Source organism: Phaethon aethereus, assembly GCF_964289735.1.
Source record: "Phaethon aethereus genome assembly, chromosome: 2".
Taxonomy (NCBI): domain Eukaryota; kingdom Metazoa; phylum Chordata; class Aves; order Phaethontiformes; family Phaethontidae; genus Phaethon; species Phaethon aethereus.
In genome coordinates this window covers 57,203,632-57,220,019 of record NC_138582.1, presented here as the reverse complement: position 1 = coordinate 57,220,019, position 16,388 = coordinate 57,203,632, and the positions used below count along the sequence as shown (strand labels likewise).

Sequence of the window (16,388 nt, the reverse complement as noted above, 5' to 3'; positions counted from 1 at the left end):
CAAGATCTCCTAAACAAAGCTCTGTTCACTTAAAGAATGTTTTGTTTCAAAAAACAGTTCCCTGAATTGCACACACAATGTGATCACTCTTTATCTGTGTGTTTATTTCCCCATTTGATAAAATCAAAATCTATGTGGCAAGTGCTGTTGTTGTTCTGTCTTTAATCTGTAGAAAGAAAAAAAAACACACCTAAAAAAAATAATTGAAATTTCTGAAAGAACTGATTTTGGCCAAACTGGAGTTGAGCACAGTGTTAATACTGCACATGCAGACCACGATTATGATACCAGCTGACCAGGCAGCCTGCTCAAGTGCAAATACATACCTCTGAGCTAGTTGAATAATATGGCATTTTTCTTTCATCTAAATGTGGCTTGATACCATAGTGCATGTAAAACATTAAAATCCTATAAGAAGTCTTATCAATTTGCAAAGACAGCCTTTTTAAGTGAGCCGATGTCGTAGGTGTTAGGTAAGGAAGAGTATCATAGCTTTGCAGTGAGGGCACTTCAGTGTTAGTGTTTAATGCTATAGCTAGTTGGGGGCCAGTGCAGGTTATCTAGCTGCCATGACAAGATCATTTAAAAGGTGATATAAACTTAATGACTGCCCTCCCTACTCACGGAAGTGCTGAACAATGCTTTTGTGTGGTTGGGGATTTCACTTTGGACCCAGGTTTGTTAAAAAAATAGTCAAGATACCTGTGTAGCTTAGAGAGTATACGTCTTAAAAGAGCTAAGGTTATCATGCTTATATTTGTCACATTCTTTTTATTAGTTTCTGTGTGTTTTCAGCAGTGTTTGTAAATAGTCTTCCGCTTAAATAACTTCAATGCAGAATGCAAATGGAACGCACAGAGACTTTTAATATAGGGTGTAAAAAGCTTATCAGAAATTCTATTACTGAGAGGATTAAACTCCCAGATAAAATGTGAAACAAAGAGTTGTTTGGACTGCAGATGTTTTGGGGAAAAAAAAAAAAACAAACCCCAAACCAAAAAACAACCACTCACTTCATTAAAGCCCTTAGTGGTTCAGAAAAGCTAAATAGCACATGTTCCATAGAAAGAATGCTATACCCCAGTAATCCTGAAATGTACAGTGTAGATCTTGATTTTAACTATCACATTAACACGGAATGATGCACTGAATACATTTGTTCTTTTTTTAGTCACCTAAACAAGTGTTTCGTTTTAATGTTCAGAGTTTTGACAAAAAATGGTACATATTTCTAGTGAAAGATTAGACTGGCCTTTTGTCAAAAATTTTATCCAGAGTTGCTGTACCAAATTTTACCCTCACCCCAGTGAGACCATATACTGCTTTTAAAATTTGAGTTTAGACCACTAGAAGCCAACGGGGTACTTTTACAGCATAATGAAATGTTAAAATTGTCATGTTGCTTTTTTTAGGTCTTCCAAGTTGCATATGTCATCATCAAAGCTGCTAATGCTCCACGACCTGGAAACTGGATTTTGGAACGCTCCATAGATGGCACAGAGTTCAGACCATGGCAGTACTATGCAATTAGCGATACCGAATGTTTAACTCGTTATAATATTACGCCAAGAATCGGGCCGCCAACTTACAAGAGAGATGATGAAGTGATCTGCACTTCCTATTATTCCAGACTAGTTCCCCTGGAACATGGAGAGGTACGTTTGTTTTTGCACTTGGGGTTTGTGAGTAAGAACATGGAGTGATAGCAGTTTGGAAACGTTTGGACTGCAGTTACGGAGTTCATCGCCCCCAGCACTACCAGGTGATCTGTTGTTAATCTTTAATGATACTATCTTTACATCATGTACCAGCATAGCAAACTTTTAAATGCTGGGATGAAACATGTCTTTGGCTCTATATATTCCTGTTACTAAACTCTCTGTTCTCTCTCTCCACATAATGTGATGGTATCTATCAGCTGTGAATTATTAGTTGCTTTATCCTGAAAGACTATAACAGAAGCTCTGTTTTGCCAGGTTTCTCATTTAATAAAGAAAAACCCAGTGTCAGGAACACCTGGTTGTGTGAGATAAAGCTGCAAACACTGTTGAAGTGCTTGGCACAGCTGGAACTCCTAAACAAGCCTTGGCATTGTTTCAGGGATGTGGCATAATTAAAAGAGCTATGAGTTGTGCAGCCTCACTGTTGATTGTTCTTTCTTTCAACAAACTCTATTCATGTACTTGTGTAATTTATTACATAAAGGCAGCCACATAATGAAATGATACATTAAAACCAGCGGTTAATCTATTGTGAATGCTATAATGTAAGAGCATGATAATAAATACAGTATTATCCCATGGAGAATGCTAGTAACTCGGCTTAATAGAAGCCAATATTTTTTATTTCTCAGTTAAAAAAAGACTGGAGTGTATGCAGCTAAGGGCTAAAGTGTGTCCAACTTCTTCATGTAAACTTAAAACTATGTTTCAGCAAGAAAACAATGAAATTCAGTAACATCGAGTCCCATTCATGTTAATTGAGTGTTTATTGCAGTGATGTGAGCATATGCCCCATAGATCAGATGGAACAAAGAAACTTAACCTGTCCCTCCACACAATTAACCAGGAAGCCTCTAGGTTGACTCTGTATGAACAGTGCATCTTGTAATGTATGTCTAATAGGCCATGCAACTCCAAACCCAGGAATTACAGAGATTCAGTTTAGTGACTCTTTTTTCTCATTTGTTTTTCCTGATGTACACAGAATTGCCTGATACTATCCAGAACATTGCCTCTTTTTTGGAGTGTAGTAACGTAAAAATATAACATAAAAAATGACAGAATTAAATTGCTGTGTATGACATAAAAGCTGTCATTCACAAAGGTCAGGCTGCTCCTTCATAGCTGGAAAAGCAGACAGGAATGTTCTCTGTACAGAGTATCTCACAACCTGTACTACTGAATCTTGGCACCCTTTTGAAAATACATATGTTTACTGCTCTGTAATTGGTTCTGGCCAACCTGTTGAACTTAAGTATGGGGCTATAGGAAGTCCTGCAGACCAGCTGATCTCTACAAGCACCTGCCTTGTATCCAGCACCTGTTAGCGTCCCAATGTTCTGCAGTCAGCTTGTAGTGCCCTGGTGTGAAAGAACTGGTAGGGTAGAAGGACTGCATGTCTAAATGTGGATATCACTTAATAACAACATTTTTTGCCAAATCAGACATCTTGAGTTTGGCTGCTAGATTTTTCACAGGTTTGAAGAGGTATAGCTGCTTTAGTGTAAGCTCTGTTGTTTACCTGATTTATACTGCTTAAAGATCTGTTTCCAGAAATGTGTGTAATTGAGTCAGGGCTCATGATGAATTCCAAGGCTTAAATTACTGTTGTTTGGATATGATCTTGAATGCTGGAGGACAAGTAAGCCAAAAAATATAGTACAAATGTATCACTGTATATAAGCAATATATTAGCCAAATATAGCAGTGTACATGGAGAATCGTTCTTTTTATTCCCTAGTGTTTTAGTATCTATCCTTACTGTTTCTTTTGTTTCTTGCTAGGAAAGATTCCTCTGTTGTCCCTATAGAAATTACAGTGTATTATTACAGCATTTCTACTGGTCAAGCCAGTAAATAACTTTAGGGTTAAAATGTGAATAATACATTTTCATGTATTCATTTCAATTACATGAAATTTCACATTTCATCACTTGAAGACACTGTTCATGAGTAGAGAGAATATGTATTACCAGAGCATTGGAGATTTAGGCGGGAAAGACTATGTGATACGAAATGATGTGTCACATAGGAGGTAATGCCAGTTGGTTGTAACTGGCCTTTTTGGATCTTTAAACCTCTGGTCTCTAAGTGATAAAAAGGAAACACAAAATGCTAGAACTTCCAGTGCCATGGTTGGGTCCTCCTCTTTGTTGTGAAAATTGAAGGCTTGCACTGAGCCCAGCAAATTCTACAACTGTAGTTAAGGGTAAACAAGAGTAGGATGTGGTGCTCCAAGTTAAAGTTGCGCTTGTCTATAGTGAGTATGTATGTTTTGTGGTTTTTCTCAGTGGAAGCAGTGCAGTGATCTTTGAATATTTGGCCAATAATTCTGTCTTGTAATTCCCAGCAGAAAACATGACTTCTGAATGAATGTATTGCAACCAATTGCCTAGAGAGAACAGACTGAGATGGGGTGGGCATGTTCAGTCTTCAGTTGCACAAAATATGGGTACAAGGAGGAATAATCTGTTCTGCATGTCTGTGACAGGATGAAAGAAGTGGTCTGAAATTGCAACAAGGAAAACATCATTTAGAAATTAGGAGGATTTGTAATAATAAAGCCAGAAAGGGTTGGAATAGATTGCCTTGGAGGATTGTAGAGTCACCACCAACAGTGGTCTTCAAGAACAGATTGGTGAAATGTCTAACAAAGGTCTAGTAAATCCTGTTTTGGGGTAGGAAATGGACTAAAATAATTCTCCGTGTTTCTATGAGAGCTCAGTATTACATAACATAGTGTTAATTTGCAGGATAGGACTTGGAAAAAGTTTTGGATTTCACATTTGTTACTCTGCCGCTGGAAAATGGATGATGATTAGTTTCTGAACGGTCTATTAGGAAAGTGAAAGTCTTCAAACACGGTATATTAGAATATTTAGAAGGAATGGTGATAACCCATAAATGGCAAAATTATAATGTTGTGGGTGTGAACTCCATTACCAGTTTCTTAGTATGTCTTTGAAGTAACACAGTTGCTGTCTAGGAAGCCCCTATCTCCACTACAGAATTAAGGGTTTTTTCAACAATAAAAAATCTTTACTATTTAGAAATATTATCAGGGGAATGATTTGAGAGTACTGGGCAAAGTCGAAACTATAAATTCAAGAGTAGTATATGAGACAAAATTACCCTTCATAAATTAGGATATGTCATGCACTCTAAAATGTAGCTGACAAGCCCCAAGCATGACCCCTTATTTGTTGTGGATACCAGGTGAACTTTTAACCTTTGTTTGTGGCCTGTAGGGTCTCACTTTTCAGTTTCTTCCATAAAATGGAGCAGGCACTGCATGGTCATATGAGACTAAATCCTTGTATGTTCCTAAGTTGCTTTGGAAAGAAGGAAGGGGCTGTTGCCAGAATAAGTTGTGCAGCTTGATACCAAAAGCTGTCTTAGTGGGGCCAATTGGGATTGCACAAGAAAGATGGAGGCCAGATGGATTGCTTTGTGGTGGCAGACCCTTGCTTTCAGCTGTCATCTGTGTTGTGGCTTTCCACTGCACTCTCATATCACTGAGTATTCATTACTGATTGTGCAACCTTCCAGCAAGGCATAGGATTAATGACCCCAAATTGAGCATGTGCACCATATTATGTTTTACAAAAAGATCTTTACAAATTGTGGAGGAGAAATCTGTAAGGACAAAACTGTGTTTATGGCCAGAGTTACATGTTCCATCTCAATAAGGGGGAGGAAGGAAGACCGAGGGAAATAAGGACTAGCTTGTGGTACTGTTTTTCTCTTTATGCTATCTCCAAAAAAGTGCAGGAGACTTGAGACTAAGATGAGCTGAGAATGGTGGTTTCAGAAGTGTGTGAGTCAGGAAACAGGAATTCTACCTGCAGGCAGAGGATGAGGAAGAAAAAAGAATTCCTCGTAGTTTAACATCTCACCATCCTGAGTTCTTGGAAAACAAGCTTAAATTCTTTCTTTGCGTTTAATTCTTAGACTAAGATGTTTGTTGTTGCAAATGAGTCACGATTATGTTTGATTAAGCTAGTCCCTCTTTCTAGATTCACACGTCACTGATCAACGGTAGGCCTAGCGCTGATGATCCTTCACAAAAGCTTTTGGAGTTTACTTCTGCACGATACATCCGCCTACGACTGCAGCGTATTAGGACCCTTAATGCTGACCTTATGACTCTCAGCCATAATGATCCTAAAGAACTAGACCCCATTGTTACCAGAAGGGTAAGCTCATTGTTCATAAATGGTATTCAGTATGATTCAATGGGGGAGCCTTTTCTAACCTATTTGAGGAGGACGTACTCGATCCTTGCGATTCACAAACAGAATTGTTTTGATAGGTGGTTAAATAATTCTTGCCTTCCCTTTGATGCCTTGTCAGAAAGAACTTTGAAAAAATACTTTTTAGAGATTGTTTTTTATTTGTTTGCTTTTTGTTTTATCTGTTTGTGAAAGTGATTTATGCTGGGAACAGTGTTTATGATGCTTTATCAGAAAAGTAAAAAGTATGGTTTGGCTGGTGTATATGTCACTTGAGCTTGCTCTTGGTGCAACTGCAGTACCTGTTCTGGTGTATCAAGGATTTCAAGACCCAGTGCTCTGATTCATAAAAATAATTATTTGAAAACTTTGCCATTGTGAATTTTGTTGTCTGATGAGAGTGTTCTTTTTTTTTTTTAAAGGCTGTTGTAATAAATTATTTTAAAGGCTGTGAATTAATAATAATGCAAAACACTTGGATAAGAATTTGGGAGATTATTAACTGGTTGTTATGCATTTGGTATTGAAACTGGAGAAACTGTGGAACCAAGCACTCAGACTGACTTCTTCAAGCTCTCACAGAAATTCAGTGTTGGAGCCCCTAATAACACTACCTACCGTAATGAACTTTTCTGCATTATTTCTGCCTTGTAATTTGCCGTTTTGACTCTCAAATTTGCCTGAGACCCATAGGTTAGGAGATGAGTGGCTTCAGGTTTTTCAATGAAGGCAGGCTTTCTGATGAGGACAGAAGAATGAGAAGTGTTTCTTCTTGCCCTCCCTTGTAGCTATTTGCCTTGAACATCCCCAGGCAACTCCTCCTTGCGCAGCAACAGGACTCTTGCAGTTTGTGGCTTCTCTGATACAGGCAATCCTTGTGCATTGACACTACTTCTATGAAGTCTGACTGGATAGCTGAGTACAGACGGGAGGAAGGAACTTGGATTTGGTCAGGATTTGGTGGGTACTTTCAAGGCAGCCCCACTCTTAGCTTGGTCATGGAGGTGCCCATTCAGCTGCAGCATTTCTAAAGTGTAAAATCTTGATATTCAGCTTGTTCTGTCTGCCCTATGTGGGAACTGCTAGCATGGAGACTGCAACTGCAGCGTATTGGGCAGCTGCTCCAGCTGTGCCTTGCTGGAAGTGGTTAATGCACAGCTTGAGCAGGTGAGACATTCCTGTGGAGCAAGCTGGTTGACATTTAGGTCTGTTGATAGTATTGTAATATCAAGAAATACACCCCAAAAAGAAAGGCTCAACATGGAAGCATACAAACATACAGCTGGGAAACAAGGGTGTTGAGGACAGGCATTCCCATTGCTTTTGTAACACACACAGTTGTGCAATCCAGGGCTTAGTACTACCCTACCTAGCACTACTTAGTGCAGTTTTGCATGAAAAGCTAAATATCTTTGTCTTTACAAGGCGTGGGTTTTATTGGGCAGGGATCCCAAATCCTGATGTCTCACCTTGTGTCTCACTGTGCAACCAACTACAACCAAGATAATCGCTTCCAGCTTTTCTGGATTGTGTTTTTATTGTTTTTGAAGACTTTACATCCAATTATCGATACCAGTTGTGTTAGTTTCTTGTACATGGTCTTGTAAAAAGGCTGATGCAGAACTTTTCTGAGTGTTCAACGGCACCTTTAGTTCTGTATTTTATTTGCTTATTTCTGTCTGTAGCATATGATTAGACATTGGTGTCTCCTGCAACTTCAGGCTGCACACAGCTGCTGTGAGCCATACGCTGTGAGTTTTAAGAAAATAAGACAAAGGAGATGAAGCAGGGAATGGAGTGAGAAATACAGCTCTGCTTTTGTCCTACTTTTCTTTGTCTCGACCTCCTTTGTAGTTAAGGACTTACTGTTCATGAGAAGTCCCTGAATGTTTTTGTAATTCAAGCCCATAACATTAAAAAAAGAACTAAAATACTAAACATAATAAAAAATGTAAAAACATAAACAAATTGATTATGAAATCAAAGAGGCTAGTTTGCTCCAGCTCCAAGATCCTTCAAAGAAATAACAGTCCAAGAGTCAGCATGTCTGACCACCCAGGGCCATCTCCTCTTCCTGAACTAGATGACTGTATGGTTGTTAGGTCTGAGAGTCTTGAACTCTTTCCTTAGAAGTATCCTCAAAAAGTGTTTCTTTTTGATACCCCTGTAGTACATACTTCCCAGGATACAAACAGGCCAACCATGTTGATACTGCAGCTGTAACTGAACCCAGATGGTAACCTGCCTCTTCCTTGCCTTGAAAATTAAATCCTTTCCTTATGTATGTCGCTTTTTCTCACCACCTGGCAGTATTAATGGATTGTACTTGCTGTATCACTAATTTTTAAGCTAAGAATTTGGACAGAATAATACACTGCATACACACTAGTAGCAAAGAGTGGGTCTGGAAGCGAGTGCATAAACTGGTTTTAAGGGAGGGCAGAGTTCCCATTTTAAGAAAGCATACTCTTGCTCCCCACACTGAAATGAAAATACAGCAATTTGTTACGCTTCATGGCTTCTTACAGGGTGAAAAAAGGATTGATTTTTTTTTTTTTTTTTACAAGTAAATTTTGGCTGAGGTCACATTTGGTGGTCTTTCCTGAAGCTGAGGAATTGTTCATACTTAAAGTTAAAAGTCACTTATTGTTTCGTACCAGTGAGGAAACACATGGGGAAAAAAATAAAATCACAAAATGGAAGGTTTTCCCAAGTGGCAAAAATTCAAAACTTCTTTTATTTTCTTGGCATTTTTCAAGCTGCAGAATAATCAAATGCTGGTATTTTATTTTCCAGAGTAGGGGGGAAGATGAAAATACATGTAAATGTCTTTTCTTCATCTCTTTTTCAACTTTGTTTTTTGTAGTATTACTATTCAATAAAGGACATCTCTGTTGGTGGCATGTGTATTTGTTATGGTCATGCTCGAAGCTGCCCTCTGGATGAAATCACAAAGGTATTTAATCTTATTGATTTATTTTCACAAAACAACTTTGCCATTTTAAAAAGAAAAAAAAAAAAGCCCTTTTCCTGAGGAGAATGAGAAAAGAGGCTAAAAGAGATCTTACAATATGGTGCACACAAGTTATTTGCTATAATTTTCTTCCTTTTCTGTAAAAGCACTGGGTCTCCAGTAATGTAATTTTCTTGAAGTAAACTCTTTCTTTGGCATTAAATTTAAACAATTCAAGGGGCACAGCAAGAGATAGTCTTTCTTGCAACACAGATTTGTCCGTCTTGTTCTAGAAAGGCTATTCCCCAATTGTTGATATAGCATGGTTGAGCAATCTAGTGCTAATTGTGGGGTATTTGTGGGTCTTGACATTTTCCTGGAGTAAGTCTGATATTAGGCAGGCTTTTGGCAACATGATTAAATTTTCCATTAAAAAATATTTCAAGAAAGCAAATTTTTTATTCTTAGAAATTGCAGTGCCAGTGTGAACACAATACTTGCGGAGAGAGCTGTAACAAGTGCTGTCCGGGCTACCACCAGAAACCATGGAGACCAGGGACCATTTCTGCTGGGAACAAATGTGAGAGTAAGTATGCGAAGAGGTTTAGACAGTTTCATAAATGCTTATTCTGTTCTTGTTTGAGGTTGCTTTTCATACAGATGTATACTAATTCCCAGTAAAAATCTCTAAACTATTAACTGTCTTCATGGGATTGTTTAAAGGTAGAGGACCTACTTCTAATCGCAAGTGTTAAGGTCATTTTAAATATTCTATCTATATATGACTGCCTGACTAATGGAGTTGTCATATAGTAAAGCTTTCAGAGTCTCTTTTTCAAAGAGACTTGGGGATTTATTATATTCCTGTAAAAACTAGCAGATTTGCATCAATCATTTTGTTAGCTACTTGAAATGCAAATTTCTTACATTGATCATACATTTTGTCAGATAAACAACTTTGTTCTGATAACAAGTGTTTTGAAAGAAATTCCTTATTGGCCAATTACTTTTCAGATTGTCTCATAGATTGATTTAAGCTGTGCCAGTACAGCTGAATGTGTTTTTAGGGCTAGTTATTAGTACATTTTCTCTCTTCACATAGCTAATGCATAGCACAAACGGCAGAGAAGTTAAGAACCTATTAGATAAAATTTACAGTTGTGAATGGAAAAGTAGTCTTTTTAGTTGAAGTCTTTAGACAAGTCTTAATGTCACTCTTTGGAAAGCAAGTGTTTATGACTGACTGTACCAAAGTATCCTCTAACCTACATCAAATTTATACTTTTGTACTGATATTAACTTCTCAGAGTTTTGCCTACAATACAAATAAGAGAAGAATTAGGCAGATTTTCTTCTGTAATGCAGAGGACAGAAAATTAAAGAACAAGCTATTGGTAGTAGCGCACACCAGTATCTACATCAGTCCTGACAGGGTTGTCTTAGTGAGATCTACAGAATACTGTTAAAAAATGGTGCTAGTAAAGTAGTGATGGTGGTTTTGAAATGTGCTTACTTGCTGAGAAGTATAATGTATCAAGCCTGCTGAAGCATACAGGATGGTTAAAGAGGAAAAAAGCACACTTTTGAGTTGAATTAATATGCTCTTCTACTTACATTTTCCACTTTGAAAAATGTCAGTATTATAGGGACTATAATACAATATAAATAAAAAAAATTGTCGTCTTTTCCATTTCTTCTCAGAGTGCAACTGTCATAACAAAGCAGAAGATTGTTACTACAATCAGAGTATTGCAGATCAGAAAAGGAGCATGGATATTCATGGCCAGTACATAGGAGGTGGCGTGTGTTTAAACTGTACTCAACATACTACTGGGATCAACTGTGAAATGTGTGCTGATGGATATTTTAGACCACACAAAGTAAGATTTGGAAAATACCATTCTACTGTTTTGGTGAATTACAACATGATATGATGATGTGTATTTCAGCTCATTGTAATTAATATATATATTTTTATCAGTTGCAGAATAGCTAAAAACTGTAGAGGTTTTTCTTTTATGGATGACATACCACCAAAACTTCCAGAGAAAAACAAAATGCTTGTCCAGTTGTGTGTGAGGGCAGGTCAAGCAGTTGGAGAAGAACAGAATAAGTGAAGATGAAACTTGAAGACCTAGCGTGGAAATGTAGATGTTCTGATAAGAAACCCATTTCTCCTGTGGATAAAGCTCTAAAAAGTGCCAGTATTGAAGTTTCAGTGTCTTCAGAAGTGCCAAAATTGTGTATCATCCTGTATCACTCCATTTCAACCAGTGTTAAAAAGGACCATTCTGTGGTTCTAAGATCAGACTCTTGGTCTTGTGAGGTGTTGCAACAAATCTTCTTCTTGACATGATTATTGTAGAACATGTGCTCTCTGAGCTGCTGTATTTTCCAGTTGATTGACAAGTGTCACTCTTTGGAAAAATGACCTAAACTCCACAAAAGACATTTGTTAAGATGTGACTAACAGTTAAATGTATGAACTTCCTGCAATGTTAGAGGTCTCTGTATAATGAGACATACTGAAGGTCTTGCTTTGGCAGGTTCATGCATATTTTGGAAAACCCATGCTTCAGAAATCCAGCATAAATTGTTGCAGAGAGCAAGGGTGAACCTGTAGGAGTATGGTTAGACAGCAGGTACAGGTCATACAAAGAAGTAGATCAGAGTCAGAGATTGTGTGATTCGCTTGCTGTAAGAAGCACTGAAGAAAAGTCTTCAATCAACTTGTAGCCAATAAATGTGTATGTAGAGGTCATTACTGATTTGCTTTACATCTGAAGCACCTCTAAGGAAAATTTTCCCTGAAAGAAAGTAAAATCCTTGCCATATGAATTGCATTGCCTTATATTTCAAAGATGTATAGATCATGAACTCAGAATGAATCTTCATGAGTAGATAATCTGTCTTCCCATTGAACACAGAGCCAAGGATTTCTTTAATTTCCTTCCTCTTTGAACCAGAATATCTTTGCAAAAAGCATCCATTCTTGTCTTAAACATTTCCATAATCTTTGGCAAACCATCACAGTGGTTAATTGCTATTACATTAAAAAAAACTATTTAGGCTGTATGTGTTGGGCTTCAGCTTCCAGCCATTAGCAGTTACTATACCTTTGTGCCATTGAAGAACAAATTTTGTTCCCTTAAATTTAAGTTTTTTCTAGGCTGCAATCCCCCCATCTTCTGTTCGCTAAAATTAAACCAGCCCCTTGATCTTTTACTGCACTTTATCTATTCCAGTCTTCATTCATATTAGTTCAGTGATCCCAGACAAGAAACAGATGTAACTTCACTTTTCCCAGTTAATAATTTGAGAATTTGACAGAGAACATTTGTTTTGTAGGTTTCTCCCTATGAGGATCACCCCTGCTATCCCTGTGGCTGTGACCCATTTGGCTCTCTGAGTTCTGACTGCGTTAAAGATGAGCATCATTCTGACTCACAGCATGGTAAGGGAGCGGGAAATGCTTTTTCTCTAAACTTCAAATCTGGCTATATTTTTGGACATTGAAGTCTGAGGCAACACTATGTACTTGTGAATGGCTGCCGGTTAGGTTCTGCTTCAAAACAATGGTAAATATTTAGGAAGGAGAGGTGAGGTATAACATACTTTTTGCAGTTAAAGTTATGTCGGGTCCCTGAATGTGTTCTTATGTGGGGATGGTGGGCTCTGACTATGTAAAACAATGTGAAAGATTGAGATCTAGCAGTGTTGTTTATGAATGCTGTTACAGCTGTCACAAAACCCATTTTGCTGAAGTTTCTGTGCATCTGCTACTCTAAACATGAAAAATAGATGGTGAGACTGATATGCCAAGTATCTGTGTGGAATATAATGTGGAGTGTAATAAAAAAGGAATGTTAAATTACTTGCACCCTCTGAGACATCTTGAATCCAGCCTACTGCCTCCTCTTAACATATTTGTTTCTGTATGTTTGCTTTTCAAGGGACTTGGCCAGGTCAGTGTCAATGCAGAGAAGGTTACACAGGAGAAAAATGTGATCGTTGTGCATTTGGGTATCGGGGCTATCCAAACTGCCTGCGTTGTAACTGCAGCCTGATTGGTAGCATTAATGAAGATCCATGCACAGAACCTTGTCTTTGCAAAGTGAGTATTAAACTTTCATTTTTGTTTAAAATTGAATCTCTGGATTCATTTGTAAACTCCTTTTTAATAAGGGAAACTACTTCATTAACTGGAAGTTCACTTCTTTTATAGGAAATAACCTGGTGTAACTGTACATTTGACAACTTAGAACATAAAGTTACTAACTATTCTCTGCACTGAAAAATATGATAATTTATGTTAAATAATTCTGTATGTTACTGATACACAATTTTCTAAGATAATGGGCCAGACTGACATTAAAATCAAATAATAACTGCACATGTGAGTGTGAGGGAGAAGCACAGAGGGAATGACAGTATGGCTAGCTGGATTTGGTTTTAGGGGTGAGCTGATACTTCTCTTCAAAGTCACTGGTTTCTTGCAAAGAAAGGATGTGTTATGAACATCTGCTTTGTGTAAAGAACAGCATTCATTTGAAAAGAACTATTGGAACAATTACATTAGATGGATGTATGAAATGTGACTTAATTATTTGATTACAAAATATAAAACATTAAAAAAAAGTTAAAATAGAGAGCAGTTTTGCAGTCATCTATTTTTTGGTAAATATCCAAACCCCTTGAAATATCTTGCAGCTGTAGATTCTGCTGAACTTTATTACAAAGCTGTGTGTCAATATTTAAAGAGGTTACACTTAATTTTCTGAACCAAATGTTAGCTAGTAGTTTATGTATTTGTTGCCAAGTATGACAGTAAACAGGAGCCAAAAAACCCATGGTTTGTTTGACAATTTTTCTGAAATTTCTTAGTCCTTTTGCATAATTTATCTGATCCAAAATATCAAAAACACAAATAACCAGAGTCTGGAAGAAAGAAATAGCTTCAATGGCCAATTTAAATATGAAAAAGGAGATACAACCATTTTGCCTGATTTTGAGCTAGAGTAACACTAGATCAGTCAATACAACTAACTGGTGAAAATTTTTGTATAAAGTATGTCTGGATGAGAAACTGTCCTCTTTCAGTGATGGGCATGAGTATGGCATACAGAATTTTTAAGCCAGACAACTGAGTGCATCACCAGCCAGTAGCCCACCTATAGAGGTAAAGGGAAGGAAGGAGAAAAGTTGTGTGTTCCAAATACCAAATGAAGGAAATGGGATTTCTAAGCCTATGCAGTTTCTGTGAACACAGTAGTGCAAGCTGTTCCCTTTTATACTCTGAATTTTGTAATATTTGATCTTTTGTGTAACATAGCTCTTGAGGTCTAGCCATTGGATAAGACTTTTGCATTAAGAAAGAAATAATTTCTGTCTAATAGTGTTACAGTGACAAAGTGAAATGTGTGATCCAAGTGCATCCTGAATACTGAGAAATAAAAAAGATGAAAAGAGCACACAAATATTACTTCTGTGAAATTCCTAGATTTTAAAATCTCATTTTCTCAGGAAGTCATCTGCCTGAGATTTTTCCCAATTTTAGATATTAGCAAATAGAAAACAGTCATCCTCAGCCTTTGAATCGGAGCTCAGGATCATAAATTTCTCATATGGTTTGCAAAACCAGTTTGTTCTTTGCTTATAAAGAAACAAAGCACATAACCTACCTGTTTAGAGGTAAACCTGATGTAAAAATCAGGTTTTATCAAAAATCAAACGTTATGTAAACCTGACAGGCCAAACACTGGTCCAGAAGAAGAGACAGTTGGTAGTGTTGCCACCAAAGGTCTCGGATTTCTTTCTGGTAAGCTGGAAATTTGCTCCATGGGACCAAATCTGATGTAAGTTTGGAATCTGGAGTGATTCTTTTGGCTGAAGTGAAGTTACCCTGGTAACTGCTTCTGAAAGCAGAATTTGGTCCACAGGCTTTGCATTTCAAATTGTAATGCAGAGTTCATACAGGTCTCCTCAAAATGTCAAGACAGGTATGCTTCACTGTATGCCTTGCAGTCCTGGTGTTCTAACCACATGTATCAGGGAACTTTGTGGGATGCTCTGCCAAGTTCTCTTGGACTTTCTAGTGTGTCCAGGTCTTGTTCTGATGTGAAGCTAAGAAATGATCAGAAGTTTGTCCCTAGCAGTGGGAAATGTTCTGTGTCTTACTGTAGAAATGTCTACTGAGATCTACTATTTACACAGCTTCTTGGGCATTTATCGAATATTTTCTGTAGTGGTTTGCTTGTCAGCAGCAATTGTCTAAACTTTTTGAATAAATAACTACATACTGTCCATACAAATTTTACAAGAAAAAAATTGGTTGAATTATTTTGGATTCCCCAGCCCCTGCAAACTCTGCATTGAAACGGGTATGTGGCAGTATGCTCTGAACTGCCAGTTTGCATGGTAAAGAGGCAGCAGGCCAGTGGTAGGAGCTAAAGTAGTGGAGTACCTCTACTTTTGGAGTTGGAGTTTCTGGACTTTAGCCAGAGCATATTAGGAGGAAGAACTGCCAGCTAGTGTAAATGTATGTGGTGTTCCTCTGGGAAGAGGTGGCAGAAGTGGTGGGGATCACAGTATAAGTATTAATAGGTGATTGAGGAACTGTTGTCTTGAAGCTGGCGGTGGTAGCTCCAGGAGCCTGGCCTTAAAGGTGAACTATGCTGTATGTAGACTATCTGGATTCAGTAAACGTGGGAACTTTTCTCCAGAGCAATCTACAAATTCAAGCTATAAGAGAAGTAGACTGGCAAGCTTGCAGAAACGTTTCAAACCCTGCCTGTGGGCTGAAATTTCACTGCACTAGAGCCCGTGCCAGGGCATGTTTAGATTTTGATGAACTAGCAAATTATGAATTTTTCCAACCAGTTTTACTTTTAAGCTCTGAGTCCTATTCAGTAATCCTGCTGTGCTGAAATGTGTTTCCCTTTATAACCTTCTGAATGCTGTTATGCCTAAATCCCAGCTAATCCACTGTATTTGTTACCATAATAATGCTGATGCAAAACAAATGTTGTATGCCATTGACAGGAAAATGTAGAAGGTGAAAACTGTGATCTCTGTAAACCAGGATTCTACAATTTGCAAGAAAGAAATCCTCAGGGCTGCACAGAGTGTTTCTGCTTTGGGGTTTCTGATGTCTGTGATAGCCTAACATGGCCCATCAATCAGGTATTTATAAGTTTTGTCCATGACCTAATATTCTTTCCTCAGGCAGCTGCAAAATGTACTGTATTTCTCTTTGACATGTGCCCAAGTTAGCTCCAAATTCTGGCATGTGTCTCCTTACAGAGGAGTAGATTTTCAGTGTCATTTGGCAGCTCTGATCTAGTCACTGTGTCACCCCAGTGCAGGCTTTGGCCCCATGGGCTTGCAGTAATACTAGAAGAAGTATTGGGTAATGGAGGCTGTGACAATGCACTGGAAAAATGCATTTTTTTTCTGACCTTGTGCTGTTAAAGTTCCTTTGCAT

General features: G+C 37.9%; 1 protein-coding gene across 1 annotated transcript in view; it reads left to right on the top strand.

The window, feature by feature from the left end:
• Positions 1 to 16,388, top strand: part of LAMA1 (laminin subunit alpha 1) — a gene marked incomplete at its 3' end in the record, with an annotated part of 86,531 nt that overhangs the window by 9,668 nt on the left and 60,475 nt on the right. Inside the window, exons 3-10 of the mRNA XM_081996639.1 lie at positions 1,413 to 1,655; positions 5,737 to 5,916; positions 8,819 to 8,908; positions 9,374 to 9,491; positions 10,607 to 10,785; positions 12,254 to 12,359; positions 12,859 to 13,019; positions 15,947 to 16,087. Coding sequence (XP_081852765.1) covers positions 1,413 to 1,655; positions 5,737 to 5,916; positions 8,819 to 8,908; positions 9,374 to 9,491; positions 10,607 to 10,785; positions 12,254 to 12,359; positions 12,859 to 13,019; positions 15,947 to 16,087 — 1,218 coding nt within the window. The remainder of the gene's footprint in view (positions 1 to 1,412; positions 1,656 to 5,736; positions 5,917 to 8,818; positions 8,909 to 9,373; positions 9,492 to 10,606; positions 10,786 to 12,253; positions 12,360 to 12,858; positions 13,020 to 15,946; positions 16,088 to 16,388) is intronic.